Raw genomic sequence first — 25339 nt, 5'->3', positions numbered from 1 at the left:
GTATTTAGAGGTGGGTAAACTATGCTTGGACGTGCGTAAACTATATTTAGAGGTTCATAAACGCTATTTCCTAAAATCTGGAGGTGGGTAAACGGCGTTTATGTGCGTTTACGCACCACTACATCCCAGCTCACGGAGGTCGCCCAGTTGCAGACCGAGTTTTCGGATGTGTTCTCGCCCCTGCCCGGTCGCACTAACCTCATAGAGCACCACATAGAGACGCCCCCGGGGGTAGTAGTGCGTAGCTGCCCTTACAGACTACCCGAACACAAAAAAAAGGTGGTTTGGGAAGAACTTGAGACCATGCTCGAAATGGGCATCGTCGAGGAGTCCCACAGTGACTGGAGCAGCCCGGTGGTCTTGGTCCCCAAGGCCGACGGATCGGTCCAGTTCTGTGTGGACTACAGAAAAGTCAACGCGGTGTCTAAATTCGATGCGTACCCAATGCCTCGTATTGATGAGTTGCTCGATCGACTCGGCACTGCTCGCTTTTATTCGACACTGGATTTGACGAAGGGATACTGGCAGATCCCCTTGACTCCCCTATCCCAAGAAAAAACGGCCTTTTCCACACTGTTTGGTTTACACCAATTCGTCACCCTTCCGTTTGGGCTGTTTGGGGCGCCCGCTACGTTTCAGCGGCTGATGGACAGGGTCCTCCGCCCTCACGCCACTTATGCGGCCGCCTACCTAGATGATATCATCATCTATAGTAATGACTAGCAGAGGCACCTCGAACATCTGAGGGCTGTCCTTAGGTTGCTGAGACGAGCGGGGCTCACCGCCAACCCAAAGAAGTGTGCGATTGGGCGGGTGGAAGTACGGTATCTGGGCTTCCACTTGGGCAACGGGCAGGTGCGTCCCCAAATTAATAAGACGGCAGCGATTGTGGCCTGCCCGAGGCCCAAGACCAAAAAGGGGGTGAGACAGTTCCTGGGGCTGGCTGGCTATTACCGTAGGTTTATACCTAATTATTCAGACGTCACCAGCCCGCTGACTGATCTCACTAAAAAGGGGGCACCAGATCCGGTCCAGTGGACGGAGCAATGCCAGCGGGCTTTTTCTGAGGTAAAGGCTGCACTGTGTGGGGGGCCACTTTTACACTCCCCTGACTTTTCTCTCCCCTTTGTGTTGCAGACCGATGCGTCGCACAGGGGGCTGGGGGCGGTTTTGTTCCAGGAGGTGGAGGGGGAGGACCGCCCCGTCCTGTACATTAGCAGGAAGCTGTCAGTGCGTGAGGGGCACTACAGCACCATTGAGAAGGAGTGTCTGGCGATCAAGTGGGCGGTCCTCGCCCTCCGTTACTACCTGCTGGGGCGCCCTTTCACCCTCTGTTCGGACCACGCGCCCCTCCAGTGGCTCCACCGCATGAAAGATGCCAACGCGCGGATCACCCGTTGGTATCTGGCACTCCAACCCTTCAATTTCAAGGTGGTCCACAGGCCGGGGGCGCAGATGGTCGTGGCGGACTTCCTCTCCCGTCAAGGGGGGGGGGAGTCGGCTGCAGGCCGGACGGCCGCCTGGCCTGAGTCGGGCGGTGGGGGTATGTGGCAGTGGGGGTGTGGTCAAGCACCGGTCTGTGACAGGAGGGCGGAGTCAGGGAAGGTAAGTGGCAGAATCACTACACCTGACTGCAATTAACCTGTTTGTGTGTGTCTTCCCAGTGACCGCGCCCTATTTAAGGAGGGAGAGCGGAGAGCAGAGGAGCTGATCCCCGAACAAGATGCCAGTCGTGTGTGTGTGTCTGTTGGAGAAAATTGTTCACTGAAAAGTGTGGCAATAAAAGCCCCTGTTCTAAAACCTGATCTCTGTCCTGACGTCCTTTGTGCTTCACCCACCCGTACGAACTGCTACACCCTGATAAAACAGAGGTTATGTCCAGGTACAAGCAACATGACAAGATCAGTCTCAATATGGACGGTATATCCATTGACCCTAAACTGCTTGTTTGTAATCTTGGAATCACTGTAGAGCCTCATCTCCAAATGATCGAACACATCAAGAACACGTTTCTTGTATTTTCTAAGTTTGTATGAGTGCTGAGATTTACTGTGGCTCAACCCAGGCAAGACAGAGGTAACCTACATTCCTGCTCCATCCTCTCCACCCCTGGACATTGTCATCTCCTTAGGGGACATCTTCAGGTCTCCCTCACCCAGTGTGAAGAACCTAGGGGTCGTGTTCAATGACAAACTCTCCTCCTCAATGAACATCACTGCAGTGACCCGGACATGTAGATTCCTCCTCTACAACATCCAAAGGATCCATCCTTTTCTTACCACCTACTCTACTCAGCTCCTGGTCCAAGCACTGATCCTCTCCTGCTTGGACTACTGCAACTCTCACCTTGCTGGCCTTCCAGCTTCTGTCATCAGACCCCTGCAGCTCATCCAGAATTCTGCAACCCACCTGGTCTATAACCTCCCTCGTTCTTCCCATGTCACCCCTCTGCTTGCTGACCTGCATTGGCTACCTATCACAGCTCGCATCAAATTTAAGACATTGGTGTTAGCTTACCAGGCTCTCAAGGGGTTAGGGCCAGCATACCTCCAGAGTCTGATCTGACCCTACACACCAACCAGATATTTATGCTCTGCTACTACTGGTTACCTGGCCCTTCCTACTCTCTGCCCAGCCTGCACAAGATTACTGTCTGTCCTGGTTCCCCATTGGTAGAATGACCTTCCCATTGAGGTCAAAACTGCCAACTCCCTGACCACCTTCAATTGTAGACTGAAGACTCACCTCTTCAGGCTGCACCTCCCCCCTTCTTCCTTGCTCACTGTGTAACTGCGTTTCAGTCTTGACAAACCCAGGCTGTGTATGGTCTAGCCTGGGGTTAGCTGTTTTGAGTTCTCTATTTAGTTATACTTTGTATGGTTGGTTTGTTTCCTTGGCTGTTTGAGTATTGGTACTTCAACAGAATATTACACTAGGTATTGTCACTTGTTCAGTTGGCACTAGAACTTCCTTATCTAGAAATTCAGCACTTCATGTACCTGACTTTTGCATTCATTGTACGTCGCTCTGGATAAAAGCATCTGCTAAATGCCTGTAATGTAATGTAATGCAATGTACGGTTGAGAGAACGTCGTGCGCATTCTGGCTGCCGCTTCTCACCGGAGCTTTTTTTAATTTTATTTTTATTTTCTTTCTTTTTCAATTTTCATTTTATTTATTTATTTTTTCTGTGTGTTTGTGTAGTTTGATGTTTGTTTGAGTGTTTTGTCCGCCAGTTGTCGTGTAGCTCCGGACCCAGTTTTGGGCGTTGGTTCCCTCTAGGCCTTGGTTCGCTGTGGGTGATGCCTGCGCTCCCAGCTATGGACTGCAGCGAGCTCGCTGCTCATTTAACATTCGTGGTTGTCCAGTGCTCTGCGCTTTAATGCTTGGCGTGATGTTCCGAGCGATGTTGCTCGGTGGCGTCGCAGCGGCTGTGCAGGCGGTTTGGGACACACCAGCGCTCTGCGTGGCGGAGCTTCTGTGCTCGCTTTGTGGATCCACGGCGTGGTGTTCGAGCGATGTGGCTGAAGGCATCACGGCGGCTGTGCTGGAGATGTGGGACTCGTTTTCATGCGCCTTTTGGTGGGACTGTGGCTGCTACACCACGGGAATTACATCCTGACCCCTACTTGGTGGACTTTTAACTTTTATTTTTTATTATTTATTCATTATTTTTTATTGTTATTATTTTTTCTTTGTCTATAATTGTAAAGCGTCCTTGGGTTTCTTGAAAGGCGCTATATAAGTTGAACTCATTATTATTATTATTATTATTATTATAATGTAATGTAATGTGGCACTCATAAACCATTTTTTATTATTATTATTATTATTATTATTATTACTACTTCTACCACAGCAATTTGCCAATGATTACAAAATGTTTATTTATTAAAGAAAGTGATGTCATGCTCTACTTTTTCTCGAAGTTTTCACGTACATTATAGCAGCTATAAACAGTCATTCCCACCACCAGCATCACCAGAAAAATTAAAGTTACATCTTTATCACTGACTGTTAAAAAGCACTGATGCTGGAGTCTCCATGGTGGCAGTACATGCTCAATAAACATCTCTTTACAGAAAACTTCACCATATCATACACACGATTACACATGTTTTTCAATCTGTTTATGTGCCGCACTCTCTGTACAAGTCCTGGAAATGAGCTGTTGCTATAGAAACGATATCGTGTTAGAATGAGCGCAATAATATATAAACATGATTTGCAGCTGGATTGCTGTTTGCCTTGTGTGAATATAAAGGACTTCTCGAGTGCATTCTCCTTCCAGTGCACTGATCTCTCTCTCATACACACACACACACACATTCTTGCCCGAAGGGCGTCTTATGAGCGTTTCCTTTTAATAAAGTGTTTCTTCCTCCAGATCAGAAACACTGCAGATCAGAGAAGACCATCATACTGTAGGCAGAAGGCTGAAACTCGTCGTCTCTATGGACAGCATAAATTACGGGCGGGACACGGGTCGAAAACCACACCCGATTCAGAACATGGTGAAGTATTTTGGCAGTCAGACATTTCTACAGTCCATAGTCATCATGGAAAATATTCAGTGCTCTCATGAAATCATGGTTCAACGCCGGACATGGCCGAGCTGGAGATACCACACACACACACACACAAGCAACAATGTCTACGGATTAATGAGACTTTTGATATTGAAAACTGTGTGATTTAGGACGCTTACTTTATACTTCATACATGGATAAGACATTTACTTGCTGTTATTTGTGAGCTACACAATCGTTGAGTGTCCTCAACTCTTTTAACGAGTTACACAAATGACACAATGAGGATTAAACTGTAGCAGACTGAGCGAGTGAGTGAGTGAGGGACTGAATATATGACTGAGTGAATATGCATGTGAGCGTCTCTGGCAGTGAGTGTGAATACGGTAAGTGATTTATTGACTGAGGGAATATGTGAGTAAATATGTGACTGAATGAATGGCAAAGTAAATGAGTGAGTGAATAAGTGACAGTGAATATGTCACTGAGTGAGCGGGCAAATATGAGTGAGTGAGTGAGTGAGTATGTGAATTTGTGAGTGATAGAGTGAATGCATAAATGAATGAGTAAAAAAGTAAATAAGTCAATATTTGAGTGAGTGAGTGAGTGAGTGAGTGAGTAAGTGAGTGAGTGAGTGAGTATGTGACTGTGAGTGAATATGTGAATGTGACAGTGATTAAGTGAATTACTAAATTAATGATTGTGTGAATTTGTCAGTGAATGAGTGAATATGTGAATTTGAGCGAGTGAGTGAGTGAATGAATATCTGAATGGGTGAGTGAGTGAGTGAGTGAGTGAGTGAATATGTGAATTTGTGAGTGAGTGAGTGAGTGAGTGAATATGTGAATTTGTGAGTGAGTGAATGAATATGTGAATTTGAGCGAGTGAGTGAGTGAATGAATATCTGAATGGATGAGTGAGTGAGTGAGTGAGTGAGTGAGTATGTGAATTTATGAGTGAGTGAGTGAATGAATGAGTGAATTTGTGAGTGAGTGAGTGAGTGAGTGAGTGAGTGAGTATGTGAATTTATGAGTGAGTGCATGAGTGAATATGTGAATTTACGAAAAAGTGAGTGAATGAGTGAGTGGGAGGGTGAGTGAGTGAGTTACTGAGAAGATGAGTGAGTGAATTTGTGAGTGAGTGAGTGAGTGAGTGAGAGGGTGAAAGGGTGAGTGAGTGCATAGGTGAATATATGAATTTGTGAAAGAGTGAGTGGGTGAATATTTGAGTGAGTGAATATGTGAATTAGGTAAATTAGTGATTGAGAGAGTGAATGAGTAAGTGAATATGTGAATGAGTAAATACAGTAAGTGAGACAATATTTGAGTGAGTAATTGTATTAATGAATTAATGGTTGAGTGAATATCAGTGAATGAATGAACGACAAAAACAATAAGACTGAGATCTGAATAAGCAGCGTGACTGAACTGACTCCTGAATCCAACCTATGGCCCATAATTTCCAAACAATGTTCTTCCATTCATCCATTTCACAGTGCCACAGAATGCCCAGGTGCATGCTGGGTAGAAGTAGACCTGCTCTCTCTCTGTATTACCCGCTGCCTCTCTGGGGCCCTGACACCCTTTTGATGTCTGAGTAAAACAACCGTACACGCTGTTAGCCAGCAGAATACCTTTCATGTGCATTTAACGTCATTAAAGCTGAACGGATACACGTGAACAGAGAGAGTCATAAAACCTCACAGCGGGTTACAGCAGCTACTGAAGGGTTTCAATCACATCACCACAGGAGACCTGCTGTAATCACTACTGATACACGCTTTACTACATCTTTACTACATCTCCACAGCAGCAGGAAAGAAACATGCCTGCAGAGTGCAGCGTCATCGGTTATTCAGCTCAACATTCAGATACTGAAAGAAGTGTTTAATCCAGAATAAAGACCTCGACAGCTGAATACAGAAAGTTTATATTTTAGTTGTTTATCCGTGATCTCTTTCATAGATCTGGTGCAATTTATTTACTATTTTCTGATTATCTGTTATGCCTTATTTTCACATTCAATTTAAAATGCTATATCAGTGTTTCTCAACCTTTTTTCAGTCACGGCACCCTTCAGAAGTATGCAAATTCTCAAGGCACCCCCATATAAAATATACGCAGTCACGTTGACCATACACTGACCCCGGCAGTGACGTTGTGACATGGGAAACGGGGCCGTGAGACAAATTTTGATGATGCATGAGGCGGCGATGATCTGCATTAGTGTAACAATCGTTTTTTGGAATTTTAATTCATTTTATTTATTTCAATGTTAGAATATATAATTTTTTGATGGCACTCCTAACGAAGCCGGGGTGCCGCAGCACCCCGGTCGAGAAAGGCTGCGCTATATGATGATGATGCTTGAACATAAACATACACTCACCAGCCACTTTATTAGGAACACCCCAACATCCACCTGCAGCTGTTTGATGCAGTTCTCTAATCAGTTGCCAGGCTGAAGGAAATGCAGTTCTCTAATAACCCTTGATTGACAGCAGCATGATGCATAAAATCATACAGATACAAATCAAGAGCTTCAGTTAATGTTCACGACATTCAAACATCAGAATGGGAAAAATTGTGATCTCAATTTCTGTGTGACTTTCTTTCACTGTGGTATGGGTGTTGGTTTGAGCCAGATGAACTGCTGGTTTGAGTATTTCAGAAACTGCTGATCTCCTTGGGTTTTCACACACAACAGTCTCTAGCGTTTACACAGAATGGTGTGGAAAACAAAAAACATCGAGTGAAGGAGGGACAGTTCTGTGGGTGGAAACCAACGCCTTGTTGATAAGAGAGGTCAGTGGAAAATGGCCAGATTGGTTCAAGGCTCAAGCTTTTTTGCCAGGAAGGATATAGTAACTCATATAATCACTCTTTACAACCGTGGTGAGGAGAAAAGCATCTCAGCATGCAACAGCAGAAGAACACATTGGGTTCCACTCCTGTAAAAAAAAGAGGAATCTTAGAATCATGAACAAGTTCCTATTAAAGTGGCTGGTGAGTGTGTATGGTGAAACACTGTCTTAATTATAAAGCTTTATTCACTCATTCATCACTAACTGATCTTCAAGAAGCACTTTATCCTGATCAGACTAGCGGAGCATGTGACACCAGGCAAGACGCCCCATGGATGGTGATGTTTGCAGATGATACTGTGATCTGTCGTGAGAACAGGGAGCAAGTGGAAGAAAACTGAGAGACATGGAGGTGTGCACTAGAGAGAAGGTTAATGAGAGTCAGTCAGAGTGAGATGGAGGACGTGTGCGTGAATAAAGGTGAGGACAGTGAGGTACAGCTACAAGAAACAGAGGTGGTCAAAGCAGATGAGTTCAAATATCTGGGGTCAACTGTACAAAGTAATGATGAGTGTGGAAGAGAAGTGAAGAAAAGAGTGCAAGCAGGTTGGAATGGATGAAGGAGAGGAGAATGTCAGGAGTAATCTGTGATAGAAGGTTGCCAGCAAGAGTGAAAAGGAAAGTGTACAAGACCGTAGCAAGAGCAGTGATGGTGTATGGTTTGGAGACACAAAGACAGGAGGCTGAACAGGAGGTAGCAGAGCTGAAGATGTTGAGATTCTTTTTGGGAGTGACAAAATTGAACAGGATGAGAAACAAGTATATTAGAGGGACAGAGGGACATGCAGGATGGCTTGGAGACAAAGTGAGAGAGGTGAGCTTGAGATGGTTTGGACATGTACAGAGGAGAGATCTGGGGTTTATTGGGAAAAGAATGCTGGAGATGGAGTTGCCAGGCTGAAGGAAAAGAGGAAGAGCAAAGATGAGATTTATGGATATGGTGAAGGAGGACATGAGCACGGTTGGTGTGACAGAAGAAGATATGGCGGACAGGAGACGATGGAGGGACATTATTCCTAACGGGAGCAGCCGAAAGAAGAAGAAGAAGAAGAAGAAGAAGAAGAAGAAGACTGGTGGTGCATTCAAAATCTGTCCAGGTGATGGATGGATCCCAGGAATACTATGTGTGAGGTGGTAATGCCACCCCGATGGGACATCAGTCCGTTGCAGGGCACCATGCACAAACATTCACACACTCATTTTTAGACTTGGGGCAATTTAGTGTAGCCTGTATGTTTTTGGGCAGTAGGAGGAAACCAGAGAAGCTGCAGGAAACCCACATGAACATGGAGAGAACGTGAAATTCCACACAGACAGGGATCCAAGTTCAGGATCAACCCTGGAGTTGTGATATGGGAATGCTACCTGGGCGGCACAGTGGTGTACTGGGTAGCTGTCACCTCACAGCAAGAAGGTTCTGGGTTTGAACCTCCCAGCTGACTGGGGTTTGCACGTTCTCCCCAGGCCTGCATGGGCTTCCTCCCAAAGACATGCTGATTAGGTCAACTGGCTCCTCTAAATTGTCCTTAAGTGTGAATATGAGTGTGAATGGTGTTTATCTCTCTGTGTAACCCTGTGATAGATTGGTGACCTATCCAGGGTGAACCTGCACCAGCTGGGATTGGCTCCAGCCTTCACCACGACCCGCAGTGGATAAGCAGTATAGATAATGGATGGATGAATAAACACTACCTGCTACACCATCAGCCACTATCTCATCTCATCTCATTATCTCCTATCATATCCTATCATAATCATTATCCTGTTCTACAGGATTACAGGCAAGCTGGAGCCTATCCCGGCTGACTACGGGCGAAAGGCGGGGTACACCCTGGACAAGTCGCCCGTTCATGGCAGGGCTGACACATAGACACAGACAACCATTCACACTCACATTCACACCTACGCTCAATTTAGAGTCACCAGTTAACCTAACCTGCATGTCTTTGGACTGTGGGGGAAACCGGAGCACCCGGAGGAAATCCACGCGGACACGGGGAGAACATGCAAACTCCGCACAGAAAGGCCCTCGCCGGCCACGGGGCTCGAACCCGGACCTTCTTGCTGTGAGGCGACAGCGCTAACCACTACACCACCGTGCCGCCCTATTATTATTATTTCTTCCTCTTCACAGGCTGATCTTTGCCGGTTTTAGCCAAGGAGTGGGTCATAACAAATGACCAAGGGTATATTGGTATACCAAGGATGTTCATTTTTTTCTCCATGATCAGGTTTCAAGTACGCTTCTCAGTATCCTTGCTGTTCCAAGCAGCGTTGTCTTCTGGAATATCGATGTTGGCATTTTAATTCCAAGCTTTTCTACCCATTTGCTGAAGTCAGCGGTTACACAACCAAGTGCACCTATTACCACTGGGATGACCATTACCTCTTTTATCTGCCAAAGTCTAGCTATTTCTCTCTTGAGATCTTGATATTTCTCTGTTTTCTCAATTTCCTTCTCATGGACCCTGGAATCAGCTTATTACAACCCCGATTCCAAAAAAGTTGGGACAAAGTACAAATTGTAAATGAAAATGGAATGCAATGGTGTGAAAGTTTCAAAATTCCATATTTTATTCAGAATAGAACATAGATGACATATCAAATGTTTAAACTGAGAAAATGTATCATTTAAAGAGAAAAATTAGGTGATTTTAAATTTCATGACAACAACACATCTCAAAAAAGTTGGGACAAGGCCATGTTTACCACTGTGAGACATCCCCTTTTCTCTTTACAACAGTCTGTAAACATCTGGGGACTGAGGAGACAAGTTGCTCAAGTTTAGGGATAGGAATGTTAACCCATTCTTGTCTAATGTAGGATTCTAGTTGCTCAACTGTCTTAGGTCTTTTTTGTCGTATCTTCTGTTTTATGATGCGCCAAATGTTTTCTATGGGTGAAAGATCTGGACTGCAGGCTGGCCAGTTCAGTACCCGGACCCTTCTTCTACGCAGCCATGATGCTGTAATTGATGCAGTATGTGGTTTGGCATTGCCATGTTGGAAAATGCAAGGTCTTCCCTGAATGAGACGTCGTCTGGATGGGAGCATATGTTGCTCTAGAACCTGGATATACCTTTCAGCATTGATGGTGTCTTTCCAGATGTGTAAGCTGCCCATGCCACACGCACTAATGCAACCCCATACCATCAGAGATACAGGCTTCTGAACTGAGCGCTGATAACAACTTGGGTCATCCTTCTCCTCTTTAGTCCGAATGACACGGCGTCCCTGATTTCCATAAAGAACTTCAAATTTTGATTCGTCTGACCACAGAACAGTTTTCCACTTTGCCACAGTCCATTTTAAATGAGCCTTGGCCCAGAGAAGACGTCTGCGCTTCTGGATCATGTTTAGATACGGCTTCTTCTTTGAACTATAGAGTTTTAGCTGGCAACGGCGGATGGCACGGTGAATTGTGTTCACAGATAATGTTCTCTGGAAATATTCCTGAGCCCATTTTGTGATTTCCAATACAGAAGCATGCCTGTATGTGATGCAGTGCCGTCTAAGGGCCCGAAGATCACGGGCACCCAGTATGGTTTTCCGGCCTTGACCCTTACACACAGAGATTCTTCCAGATTCTCTGAATCTTTTGATGATATTATGCACTGTGGATGATGATATGTTCAAACTCTTTGCAATTTTACACTGTCGAACTCCTTTCTGATATTGCTCCACTATTTGTCGGCGCAGAATTAGGGGGATTGGTGATCCTCTTCCCATCTTTACTTCTGAGAGCCGCTGCCACTCCAAGATGCTCTTTTTATACCCAGTCATGTTAATGACCTATTGCCAATTGACCTAATGAGTTGCAATTTGGTCCTCCAGCTGTTCCTTTTTTGTACCTTTAACTTTTCCAGCCTCTTATTGCCCCTGTCCCAACTTTTTTGAGATGTGTTGCTGTCATGAAATTTCAAATGAGCCAATATTTGGCATGAAATTTCAAAATGTCTCACTTTCGACATTTGATATGTTGTCTATGTTCTATTGTGAATACAATATCAGTTTTTGAGATTTGTAAATTATTGCATTCCGTTTTTATTTACAATTTGTACTTTGTCCCAACTTTTTTGGAATCGGGGTTGTATTATTATTATTATTATTATTATTATTATGAACTGCTTTACTACTACTACTACTACAATAATAATAATAATAATAATAATAATAATAATAATAATAGAAAGAAGAACAATAATAACAATGAGATATTGTGTCATATGTGTGAGATAAAAAGTCATAGAAATTTTTTTTTAAATAATTTATATTAATTTATGCGTCATATTCAAAAGTTATATACCAATAGGTTACAACATTACATAAGCATACATCAATGTATACATATCACCTGTATCAGTTTTTGATTATAAATAAATTGCAAACACATTATTTCAACAACACAATCATTTTAATAACATTTTTTTTAGCTGAACAGTAAGTGCGTGTGTTCTCAGTGCGCGCGCCATGCATTGGTAGCCTAGTTACTCTGCTTGCTCCAACCAGACAGTAATCTAGAATCTTTGCCCCAACTTCCACTCGATTTACGAATTCTGATCAAAGTAATTTTTAAAATAGCCTATCATGAAACATTAACATGTTTCTTTATATGCCTTTTTATTTGGGAGACTTTGCAACTAACGTCTGTCTGCTGAAACACTTTGAGTACCAGCTGCGCATGTTATAGCACAAGATCTGGTTAAGCCGTACGCGCGCTGTACGCGCAAGAATCCTTTAAAAAATTCCTGGACCCAGAAGATGATCCAGATGACCGCCAAAATTTAATGGATTGTTACTTGTGCCCAGGCACACCTCTGGAAAAATGTTCAGAGCAATCTGTTCATAACTTTTCCCGTAATGTTGCTAACAGACAAACAAACAAACAAACCAACGCTACTGAAAACATAACCTCCTTGGCGGAGGTAACGAGACTGTCAATGACGGTGTAGCTCACTCGGGCCCCGTCTAGTCCAGAAGGAACGATCTAAAGTGGGCCACCTTGTGCAATAAATTTTGCAAGCTATATATAGAAGCGATATCCACCCTAGGAATACCAACCTATTTACCAGAAAGAATCCAAAACGGTGAGGAATTGATCTTTTTGTTGAACTGCTCATTAAGGTTTAATTAGTCCATAACTTCATTAATAATTGTAATGAAGCAAATCTGGGTAGAAGTTACACTACTGTCCAAAAGTTTGGGGTCACTTTGAAATGTCCTTATTTTTGAAAGAAAAGCACTGTTCTTTTCAATGAAGATCACTTTAAACTAATCAGAAATCCACTCTATACATTGCTAATGTGGTAAATGACTATTCTAGCTGCAAATGTGTGGTTTTTGGTGCAATATCTCCATAGGTGTATAGAGGCCCATTTCCAGCAACTCTCACTCCAGTGTTCTAATGGTACAATGTGTTTGCTCATTGCCTCAGAAGGCTAATGGATGATTAGAAAACCCTTGTACAATCATGTTAGCACAGCTGAAAACAGTTGAGCTCTTTAGAGAAGCTATAAAACTGACCTTCCTTTGAGCAGATTGAGTTTCTGGAGCATCACATTTGTGGGGTCGATTAAAGTGCCATTCCACCATTGGATGTATTCTTTGGCATAAAATAATTTTATGACAACATGACTAGACAGAGAAATCTTTTAGCTTCAAAATGATATATCAAACATAATTTTTTGACAACGACAAGTATATTAATTTTGCGACCAAAGTCACCTACCCTTTTAATTTCCGTGCGGTAGTGAAACGTGATGTCATCGGCAGGTTCCCCTTCTTGTGTACCACGTGTCGGTCTATTTTTAGACCAGGAAACCCCCAAAGTGAGAGAGTCATTTCTCCTCATATATGGGGGCCAAAAAAATTGCGAAAAATGTTGAGTTAATCTTTCAGTTAGCTAGATTTATTGGTATTAGCTAGATTTATTGGTATTATTTTTATCGCGTTCTATCCGCCATTGCTGATAATATGTGCCACGTCACACGTCACGTGGTACACAAGAAGGGGAACCTGCCGATGACATCACGCGCGGAAATTAAAAGGGTAGGTGACTTTGGTCGCAAAATTAATATACTTGTCGTTGTCAAAAAATTATGTTTGATATATCATTTTGAAGCTAAAAGATTTCTCTATCTAGTGATACCATTTATATATGTTGTCAAAATATATTGTATTTTATGCCAAAGAATACATCCAATGGTGGAATGGCACTTTAAATGCTCAAAATGGCCAGAAAAATGTCTTGACTATATTTTCTATTCATTTTACAACTTATGGTGGTAAATAAAAGTGCGACTTTTCATGGAAAACACAAAATTGTCTGGGTGACCCCAAACTTTTGAACGGTAGTGTATGTGCACCCTGGGTACCCCTACCTTCATGCCAGAAAGAATCAAAATCGGTAAAGAATTGAGGGAGAAGAAGCGATTTGTGTGGAAACTGCTCGTTAGAGATTGATTAATTACTCCATATTTTCATTATTAATTGCATTTACGCAAATGTGGGTAGAAGCCATATGCACCCCAGGCAGACCTACCTTCCTGCCAAAAATAATAAAAATCGGTGAAGAATTGAGAGAGAAGAAGCGATTTTCGTGAAATGTGAACGACGGACGACAGATAATGGCACAAGATCATCGCCTGTTGGCAGGATGACCGACTACTACTACTACTACTACTAATAATAATAATAATAATAACTGATGAGTCCATTTCATGTTCATTGGAAATTTTTAAGTTTAAAGTGCAGTGTGTGTGTGTGTGTGTGTGCACCCCAAAACCTAAAACTCAAACCCTGTTATGAAACAGGAACAGTCCTTGTCTCTCTCTCTCTCTCTCTCTCTCTCTCACACACACACACTGACAGTAAACACTGAGTTCCTTCTCGCCTGTGTGTGAGTTGCGCCTCTCACCAGATGGCCATGCGCTCTTTGGGGTACTCCAGGCGGTCGATGCAGCCCAGGAAGTGCGGCAGGCTGTGAGCAGAGTTCCGGGCCAACAGCGCGATCATCACCCGCGGCTTCAGCACCGCAGACTCCGGACGCACCGGTTCCAGATCCGCGTCCACCGACACGCACAGGAGCGCGCACAGCACGCCGAGCCTCAGCGCGCACGGTCCGGCCAACATGACTGCAGGAGCCGCGCGACAGAGGAGCTCTGTGCCGAGAGAATACAGAGAGTCTGTGTGTGTGTGTGTGTGTGTGTGTTTACCTCTCCATCCGCGCGTCTCCTCCTCCTCCTCCTCTTTTAATCTACTTACCTCCTTTTACACCTCTCTCCACCCGGACTGCAGAATCAGTTCTCCTGGATTTATTTATTTAATAGCCAGTAGACAATAATCTAGATAAGATTATTTTATTGTCCAACTCACTGCACTCTGATATTAAAAAAAAAAAACAGATGAGAAACTTTTTACACGCCCTAATGTTTAAATAGGCTACACAAGGTGTTAGACCAACAAGGTAGCCACACCCTCTGTCAACAGCTGTATTCAGACCACGCCCTCTACAGCTGTGGAACCTTGAGGTCATCCATTGACTCTGATTGACTGAGTTCATGAACATAATCCAATTAATCATCCACGTGATGCCAATGTGTGCCATTAGGATTTATTTATTTATTTGTTTGTTTATTAAACCCTTTTAATGAGAGAGCTTTATTCCTGAAGCTTCTACATACAGAAAGAACCCTGATGGTTGATTCTGATCTCCAACACTGTTACTAGATGGATAGATGGCTGGATGGATAACCACCGTTGGAGTCAATATTGTCATATAATAAATAAATACAAAATAAATAAATTTTAAAAATGCTCTTAGCTCATTTTATGATTTCTACACATGAGGGAAAAATGCTTAGTTTATTTAAACAGGATGTGATTTTCTATTTATATGCGCTGCGGTTGTATTACTGTATGTCCCTAGTTTGTGTTATTCATTCCGTTGACAGGAAAAGAAAGAAAGAAAGAAACTTTTGATCATGTTCTGGGTGTCACACAGACTTATAGCACCCTCTCTTGGTAAAAGAATCTCTTGGTTCTCCAGGAACAGGGTCTGGAACATGTGCTCGACACATTTTCTGTTCTAACACACACTTTGAGATTATGATCCGACCCCAAATCATCTGAATCATCACTCAAATGGAAAAGCAAAAGTTCCAGAGGGCTTCGACTGAAAACTGCACTGAGAATTTATTTCATTTTATTTTACTGAATTCATTTTCATATAAAGGTTGGAATGATACATCGGGGGGCGGCACAGTGGTGTAGTGGTTAGCGCTGTCGCCTCACAGCAAGAAGGTCCGGATTCGAGCCCCGTGGCCGGCGAGGGCCTTTCTGTGTGGAGTTTGCATGTTCTCCCCGTGTCCGTGTGGGTTTCCTCCGGGTGCTCCGGTTTCCCCCACAGTCCAAAGACATGCAGGTTAGGTTAACTGGTGACTCTAAATTGAGCGTAGGTGTGAATGTGAGTGTGAATGGTTGTCTGTGTCTATGTGTCAGCCCTGTGATGACCTGGCGACTTGTCCAGGGTGTACCCCGCCTTTCGCCCGTAGTCAGCTGGGATAGGCTCCAGCTTGCCTGCGACCCTGTAGAACAGGATAAAGCGGCTACAGATAATGAGATGAGATGAGATATTGGATAAACCAAAAATAAGGTCATGTATTATTCTATAAGCCTATTTGAGACTTTTTATAGCAATTTATTACACTGTTGAATTTTAGCAATGTTCATTATAATCTAATAATAATCTATATAATCGATAAATGTCATTCATTATAATCATCTCAGGGATTTTTTTTGTAGTAATATAAAACCATACTGTTGTCCATCGCTGTTCTTTTCTGTCTAGCTATCTTTTTTCTTTCTTCAAAAACCCGAATCTTTTTTCCTGTTTCTCTTACATTTGGGTTACAAAGCTCACACCTTAATTAATATTTATTCTAGAACAACAACAACAACAACATGCAAGAAATCTTTCAGAAAGCAAAATGCTTCTTATCTACTTATTTGCCCAAGACCAGGTTGGAATGTTTTGCACTGTTCAGAACAAAAAAGAAAAAAAAAGATATAAAAGTGTGTTTTATGATGGAAAAATGCCTTTGAGTCGTGCCAGGAAGGAACTCAAGGGCTCTATTTCTGAGTCGGAGTCTGGTACAGTCCAAACCTTGCTCTCATCCCTTCAAACACACACACACACACACACACACACACACACACACACGGTTTAAAGTGAAGACGTCATTGTCTGGTACTTCAGATCAGTTAAATCAGTTAATCACAGTCATGCTGAATGATATTTTCCTCCAGGATTCAGAATACCAGCTACTTCGACTCGACTGAATCAGCGTTCATGAAAAAGCCGTTACGTTCGGAGCTCACAGAACGCCAGTGAGGTCAAAGGGCAAATGTAAAGTTGCATGTCACATACACTGCAACCGCGCTATAACGAAGGAGTACAAATGATTTTTTGGTTTTATCTGCTACTGCGGGGCAGCATGGTGATGTAGTGGTTAGTGCTGTCGCCTCACAGCAAGAAGGTCCAGGTTCGAGCCCCATGGCTTACAAGGGCCTTTCTGTGCGGCGTTTGCATGTTCTCCCCGTGTCCGCGTGGGTTTCCTCTGGGTGCTCCGGTTTCCCCCACAGTCCAAAGACATGCAGGTTAGGTTAACTGGTGACTCTAAATTGAGCGTAGGTGTGAATGTGAGTGTGAATGGTTGTCTGTGTCTATGTGTCAGCCCTGTGATGACCTGGCGACTTGTCCAGGGTGTACCCCGCCTTTTGCCCGTAGTCAGCTGGGATAGGCTCCAGCTTGCCTGCGACCCTGTAGAACAGGATAAAGCAGCTAGAGATAATGAGATGAGATCTGCTACTGCACAAGGAAGGCATGAGTGCGCCATGAATCAGTTTAACAATACAGTCTGAACTGTATTGGAAGAAGAAGAGGAAGAGACAAAGAAAAAGAGGAGTATGAAGAAGAAGAAGAGGAGGAGGAGGAAGAAGAAGGGGAAGAGGAAGAAGACTTCTATTTTTATGCTCAGGTTGGAATTAAGACAGATTTTCTTTCTTTTTTTTCAGCTAAGTGTAAACTGCCATTCGCTAACCACTGCTCAATAGAGATTGAATGGGATTTCACTAACTAGCGGTGGTTTTTGCTAACATAGCTGAAAGTTATCGCTAGCTATGTCAGGGTAATGTTAGCTCTCTTGCATCGAGTTAAAAGTGACGAGCAGCTCATGATTGTTTTTTTTTTGTGTGTGAGTTGTAATAGAGATTTTCGAACATATCGTCTGATCTAATTCACATACAGAGCACGACTACTTGTGAAACCCAAGGGAGAAAAAGTACAAACTTTGGGATCGAAAAAAGAAAGCCTTTCAGAAGCTCCGCTCCTTTTCCTCCTCAGCAGCATCTCCTGGTCCATGTCCTTTTTTGTTTTTTGCTGAGATGAGAATTAAACAATGATGTTTTTGTGATGTGTCAGTTATTAGTTATAGCATATGTGATTGAGGTGAGTAGCATTTAAAAAAAAAGATTTTTTAAAAAAGTGTTTATTATTAACAGAATAATATGGTTATTTTTGAATTAGAAATGTTAAAATAATGGTGAATTATCTTTTGACCAGAGGATCTGTTCAGTTTTGTTCCAGAAATGAGACTTACTTGAGCGAAATAAATAAATAAAGGCTGAAGCCGAGACAAAAGTGACACGTTTCAGTGTCCATCTTTGCGGTGTCCCTCTCCCTGGCAACAGATTTGCTCTATCTGATTGGTTGTTGCCAATTGTCTGTTGTCCTAATTAGTTGCCCTGTGACTCACCTGGTTGCCTGGCAACACTGCCCAAAAAGTTGTCTCATGTATCATCACCTGAAGAGTAGGCTCATAAAACCACATGACCGTCTCATCTCATCTCATTATCTCTAGCCGCTTTATCCTGTTCTACAGGGTCGCAGGCAAGCTGGAGCCTATCCCAGCTGACTACGGGCGAAAGGCGGGGTTCACCCTGGACAAGTCGCCAGGTCATCACAGGGCTGACACATAGACACAGACAACCATTCACACTCACATTCACACCTACGCTCAATTTAGAGTCACCAGTTAACCTAACCTGCATGTCTTTGGACTGTGGGGGAAACCGGAGCACCTGGAGGAAACCCATGCGGACACGGGGAGAACATGCAAACTCCACACAGAAAGGCCCTCGCCGGCCACGGGGCTCGAACCCGGACCTTCTTGCTGTGAGGTGACAGCGCTAACCACTACACCACCGTGCCACCCCCCACATGACCGTGCCAAATCCAAATGAGAACTGGTAAAGGAAGAAACAGGTAGCATGATAACATTTACAACTGGTCAGAGCTCAACCTTGACAGGAAGAAGAAGAAGACTCCCAATGGTCCCTCAGTAGAAGGATGTGAGGAGGGAGACTGGCCTTCTTCAGCTTCCGCAGAAGATATAGATGCTGTTGAACTTTCTTGGCAATGGCAGTGGTGTTCAGGGTCCAGGAGAAAAAACATGAGTCATCAGACGAACATCTACTGGCTATATTGAAATGTACTATATGTATATCTTGTGTGGGAGGCAATATTTTATCCTCCTTCCACTGAAGAGTGAAGATAAAGTGATGCTGCAGTAACGATGTTTAACCAGCAGACGGCGCAGAGATGTTATTAAAGCATCAGTGCTCCTCCCTAAGAGCACATCATCAACATAAATTCATGGACACTGACAAATAATCCAGTCTGGCAAATGAGACATGAATGTGGAAGGCTGTGAGCTGTAACGATCAGCGTCGTGATTTCTCATCTCGCTCCGAAAGCGACGGGGGACTGGAGCTCATCCCTGCAGCCAAAAACATCTTGAAGTCACACTGAGGGAGGAAGTGAGGAAGTGGATGCTGCCAACTGACTCATGCCTTTATATGCATGAGTCAGAAGAGTGTGGAAATGTGATGCCACCTCACCAGGTGATAATGATCTCTCTCTCTCTCTCACACACACGAGGAGAGAGAGACAAGGACTGAAACAACTATAAAGAGAGAAACAGAGACAGAAAGAGGAACAGAAGAAGAGAGAGTGATGGAGAGAGACAGAAAGATGGGGGAGACATACAGAAGGATAGAGACAGAAAAAGAAAAAGAGAGAGGAGACAGAAGGATAGAATGAAAGTACAGTAAGAGAGATAAACAGAGCAACAAGTGAAAACAGGGAAAGATACAATCAAGACAGCAAGTCAGAAAGACAGACAGAAAGCTAAAGAAGACAAGGAGCAAAACAGATATATAAACAAAGACAGAGGAACAGAAGAAGAGAAAGACAGAAGAAGAGAGAGGAGACGGAGAGAAGGATATAGAAGGAAAGTGAGAGACAGAAAGAGAAATAGCAACAGGTGAAAAAAGGAGAGAAAGATAGACAGACAGATGGAATAGAGAGAATGAATCAGAAAGACAGAGAAAGAGAGAAGACACGGAGCAAAACAGAGACAGAAAGAGAACGACAGAGTGATGGAGAGAGACAAAGCTAGGCAGAGACATACAGAAGTATAGAGAGAAGAATAGAAGGAAAGTGAGAGACAGAGATAAACAGAGCGACAGGTGAAAAAAGAAAGATTGACTTTGACAGAGAGATGGAATAGAGAGACAAGGAGCTAAACAGATATATAAACAGAAACAGAGGCAGAAAGAGGAACAGAAGAAAAAGATAGATCAAGAGTGATGGAGAGAGACAGAAGGAGACAGAGAAGGATAAAAGGAAAGTGAGAGACAGAGATAAACAGAGCGACAGGTGAAAAAAGAGAAAGATAGAGACAGATGGAATAGAGTAAATCAGAAAGAGAAGACAAACAGATATTGAGACAGAAAGGGAGACAAAAAAGCTGAAAGAAGGAGACGAGGAGAAAAAGACAGACAAAAAGGGACAGACAAAGTGAGAGAAATAGGGAGAGATACAGTGAGAGAGAGAGATGGAGAGAAAACTAAAAAAAATTGATGGAGAGACAAAAATCAATCACACAAGGGGAAAAAAGGTTTCTTCATTTTTCATGTTTAATAGAAAAAATACTGGAAAAGAACATCAGAGCCGATTCAGGAATAAAGAGAAGAGGAACAGGAGCAGGGCGGAGTCGCACTGTCACTTCCCACCTCTCACACTGCTGGAGTCTGTACACACCACCGTGTGTGTGTGTGTGTTTGTTTGTTTCAGGCTATCCTAACACAGAGTACAGAGACCTGGCCTCAGTTGCCAGACCGACATTTTCCCATCTTTTACATTTTAAAAGGTCAATGTTTTCCGAGAGGAACCCAAACTCTTATCTCATCTCATCTCATCATCTGTAGCCGCTTTATCCTGTTCTACAGGGTCGCAGGCAAGCTGGAGCCTATCCCAGCTGACTACGGGCGAAAGGCGGGGTACACCCTGGACAAGTCGTCAGGTCATCGCAGGGCTCCCAAACTCTTATATTTTATGTAAATTTTGTTTTGATCTAATCTGGGAAAATAGAAACAAAAACTGATTAACAACAGCTGAAGAGGTGGAGTCTTGCCCAACCTGGAAAACACCAAACACTGAAGGTTCGCAAAATGAAATTTGAACACTGTTTAGGTTTTTCCCCTCCATTTGCTCTTCCTGATTGGCAGAGAGAGTGGACGGGGGTGGGGCTTATCTCTGGATCACTCACAGTCAAACACTTTCTATCTAGCTATCCAACACTTCTCTATTTACCAAAACAAGTGTGGAAATGTTAAGTTCGTTGAAATAGAAACGTAGTTCACGTGAGGAAATTAAAATTTGACCATGTTGAAGTTGACCTTCAACATGGTCAAATTTTAATTTCAATTAATTACTTATTGTCAAAACAGACGTCGTGTCCTGTCAGGCAGGAAAGTGTGTGTCGACTTCTAACAGTTTATCATCAATAACTAGATTTGCATTTCCTTCAGGGAATATTAGTGCTTATAAATCAAAATTCAAAATGATAGATAGATAGATAGATAGATAGATAGATAGATAGATAGATAGATAGATAGATAGATAGATAGATAGATAGATAGATAGATAGATAGATAGATAGATAGATGAGGGTGTGCTTTATCTCAGCAGCTGAAGGAACAGTAAAATCTTGGGTTTACTGTGGAAGGATGGAGGGATGAATGAAAGAACAGAAGGGTGAGAGATGAGTGTCGTTAGTTTGAAGCAGTTAAACGCTGCACTTTTGCATGTGAATCCATGTTCAGTACCAAGGTTCGTGACTTTACCGTAAAAGATGTGGGATTTGTAAAATCAATGGCTTTTAATTGAAAGGATGAAAAAGAAAGAAAGAAAGAAAGAAAGAAAGAAAGAAAGAAAGAAAGAGGAGCAGAGAAAAAGTTATGCCGTATTTATGTCAAGTATCATAACCTAACAATATTTACCAACGTTGGGGGTTCTAGTGTTTAGTCACCAAGAGCAGTCAGGCCTTGAAAAATGAATGGGAGTCAATGGAAGGAAAAGTGAGGGATGAAAAAATAAAAAGCAGGCATGATAGAGGTATGAAAAGAGGTAGAGTGGTTTGGAGTATAGTTGGAGGTATTATTTTGAAAATTGACTACATGGGAGCAGTTTGAAAAATCTTCCCAGTCGAAGTCTATGAGGGAAAAAAATGGATGGATAAAGGGATAAAAAAAGAAAAAAAGAGGGATGTGTGAGGAATATCACAGTGAAAAGTTTTTGTTCCTAGAAGAAGAAGGCGGCGGCTAGTGATAATAGCATTTTGCTTTGCAAGCATGAAAATTAAAAATCTGATAGATTTGGCTCATTAAATCCTTTTCATTAATGAATGTTTTATTATCCGTGAAGGTTCCCGGGTCATCGTAAACCACAGGTGCTAAAGACGGCAACTGGACTTCCTTGAAATTCTTGAAGATGTTTCAGCTCTCCTCCGAAAGGCTTCTTCAGTTCTATCTGACTAGTGGGGAGTTCCAGGTATTTATTCTCTAGTGGACCAAAAGCAACCCTAAGGAGAGTCGTTGAGGTCACACAGGTCATTGACCCTCTCAAGTCATCCTATAGACCCCTTTCACTGACATCACCCGAAACTGGAAGTAAACAGACCCTGCACCATTTTGGAAGACCAACAAACTCGTGATTAGGGGGAAATAACGGCAGTGGTATGTGAACCCACGAGAATAAAGTGGAGTGGCAAACGACTTAAACAAATCTGAGCTGTTTTATTTATGATTTATTGGCCCAACAGTAGACTTGAAAGAAACCTGTGTGAGACTTGGCAAAAAACTGTGGATATAATGGATAAGTCTGTGCATGATCTGCGGACACTTTGAGGTAAGCAAACGCAAGAAATTCAGATTTAAAACATGCTAAATTGGCCCCAAGTTAATAACTGGATGAGGAGCAAGCCTCCCAGACTTCTACAATTTAATAATAATAATAATAATAATAATAATAATAATAATAATTTAGGATGGTTTGGGGCTTGCTCTCCCTCCTATTATATAAATAAAGCATAGTTGTTGTGTAGGCATATATCATAAATACATATGTATAATTTGGATAAATTAACCTAAATTATGGATACCTTAATAGTAACAAAAAGTATTAATTTTTCAACTGAAAAGATATATTATTAAAAGATAAATATCAACAAGATTACCTTGGCCATAACTATGTGTAGGTTATTCTTAACAACAGCTGTAATATCACGAACCAAGCCGCTAACAACATAATTGTAAGCCTGTAGCCCTTTGTAGGCCTTCAAGTCATCAGCAGTGTAGGCACTGGGTGTAAACAACAAATAGTTTACAATGTCTGGGTAGCAAACAGATGGCAGAATTGGTGTCCGGTCCTCCTTATGTTTCCATTCTCCCTTGCCGCGAGTCTTATCATATGGGTCAAACCCATCTATCACAGCCAGTTTCTCCACATACCGTGCCCTTTCTGCAGCTGGTAATGTACTCACATAACCCGAATTATCAGCCATCGTGTCACTTTACTCTCGCTCGTACTTTGTTTTATATTGTGAGTGCATGTACTTGGTCTTCCAATATGGCGCCTAACAAAATCTCGCAGCGTGGTGACGTCATGCGGTAGCCCTCTATAGGTGTGAACGGTGTTAGCAGTCACATGATGGCAGACCCACAGATCACCCAAACAACCCTCTAAGCTGCTAACACCATACACCGCTGGCTCTCTCTACCATCATAATGATTATGATTACCTGGAATCATGATTATGATTACCCCCACTCATCAGACAGAGCTGAAGAAGCCTTTCAGATGAGAGGTGAAACATCTTCAAGGATCTCAAGCAAGTCCAGTTGCCTTCTTTAGCACCTATGGTTTACATGTTTTATTATCATGCTTGCAAAGCAAAGCACTCGACTGTTATCCTGAGACTACTGCTAATTATTATCAAGGGGGCAGCCATGGCCTGAAGGTTCAAGACACATCCTTGAGCCCAAAGGGTTGCCAGTTCAATTCCCAGGACCAGAAGGAAAAATGTGAGGGGAGTTGAGTGAATGAATAGCACTTTCCCGTTCCTCTGTATCATGGCTGAAGTGCCCTTGAGCAAGGCACCGAACCCCCAACTGCTCCCTGGGTGCTGTTGCATAGCTGCCCACTGCTCTGGGTGTGTGTGTGTGTGTGTGTGTGTGTGTGTGTGTGTGTGTTCATTGCTCATGTGTGTATGTATTCACTGCTTCAGGTGGGTTAAATGCAGAGGCATTTCACTGAATTTGTGTGTGCATATTACAAATAAAAGCTTCTTCTTCGATTATTATTATTATTATTACAGGATTAATACAGCTTGAAGTGCTAAAGGTAGAAACTGCGTTTAAACACTGTTGCGTAGGTCTTATAACAAGGACGGAGGCTCGACAGCAGGGTGGGGTAACATCAGATATGGTCTGATACTCAGTTTTCTGTAATTGGGTGAGTTTTTACTCATAAACTCAGACTTTCAGATGAACTGCAAGTGCCATTAAAGTCAGAATTAGCGTGTGTGTGTGTGTGTGTGTGTGTGTGTCAGGAAGGAGGGAGTTCTACAGTCAGTGTGTCCATGTCAGGGCTCAGTGAATATACAGTGATTTGATATGCAATATGTTTTGGGGTGTGTGTGTGTGAGAGAGAGAGAGAGAGAGAGAGAGAAAAGAGGGTGTATGGGATCAGTGCAGCCCTGCCCATTACATCTTTAGTCTGAAGGGGGCACTGTGCAATGATATGAGCAAAAAAAAAACCAAAAACCAAGAACAATAATAAGAAAAACAAACAACAGCAAAAAAATAAGAAATGAAATGAAAACTCTACAAATTAAAAAAAGTCCTTCAAAAGGCAGGAGCTTTCCATCTCTAATCTCTTTCTTATTAAAATATCTCTTCTGTTTTTCTTTACAGGTCAAGCGTGCACACACACACACACACACACACACACACACTTCTACGTTACGTCCTTTCATCCCATGTCTTCTGCCCGACGGCACAAAAACATCCTGTTTCCCTTTTCATCCTGTTCTCCTCATTGTCTCTCACAGTCCAGGAGGAAGTTGTGAATCCATATCCAACCAATCAGGATGAAGCAGGAGGTGCAGAGGGGCGGGGTTAGACCCTCACTCAATCGGTCGTTCAAACAGATGTCAATCAAAACGTCTGTCTCGTTATTCCACTGGAGATGGGAGCAGGAGGAGAGAAGGTGGGTGGGGTCTGGAGGTTGGGGCGGAGATATAATTCTCGAGGGAAATTTCCGTTCGCAGGCCCACGCTGGCTTTTTCTTACTCTTACACACACACACACACACACACACACAAACACACTCTTCCAATCTGAACAGTTATAGACAAAACACTGATCTGAATTCACTCCATAGAAGGGAATGTTCTCTCTATTTTCCTCTCGTTCTCTCTCGCTCGCTCTTCATCCCAACAGTAGTCTCGTCCCTACAGACAGAGAGCAAGAGAGAGAGACAGTAAG

General features: G+C 43.0%; 2 protein-coding genes across 2 annotated transcripts in view; both read right to left on the bottom strand.

The window, feature by feature from the left end:
* Positions 1-15835, bottom strand: part of colgalt2b (collagen beta(1-O)galactosyltransferase 2b) — an 80526-nt gene extending 64691 nt beyond the window's left edge. The window contains exons 1-2 of the mRNA XM_060932558.1: positions 14655-15835; positions 14308-14551 (exon numbers count right to left, since the gene is read on the bottom strand). Coding sequence (XP_060788541.1) covers positions 14308-14522 — 215 coding nt within the window. The 5' untranslated portion in view covers positions 14523-14551; positions 14655-15835. The remainder of the gene's footprint in view (positions 1-14307; positions 14552-14654) is intronic.
* Positions 15836-20411: 4576 nt separating this feature from the next.
* Positions 20412-25339, bottom strand: part of zgc:92140 (uncharacterized protein LOC447854 homolog) — a 77884-nt gene continuing 72956 nt past the window's right edge. The window contains exon 6 of the mRNA XM_060932556.1: positions 20412-25305. Within this exon, the coding sequence (XP_060788539.1) occupies positions 25225-25305 (81 nt within the window). The 3' untranslated portion in view covers positions 20412-25224. The remainder of the gene's footprint in view (positions 25306-25339) is intronic.

Source organism: Neoarius graeffei, chromosome 10, assembly GCF_027579695.1.
Source record: "Neoarius graeffei isolate fNeoGra1 chromosome 10, fNeoGra1.pri, whole genome shotgun sequence".
NCBI lineage: Eukaryota > Metazoa > Chordata > Actinopteri > Siluriformes > Ariidae > Neoarius > Neoarius graeffei.
The sequence above is the reverse complement of the archived record's forward strand: the minus strand, read 5'-3'. Positions and strand labels throughout refer to the sequence as shown.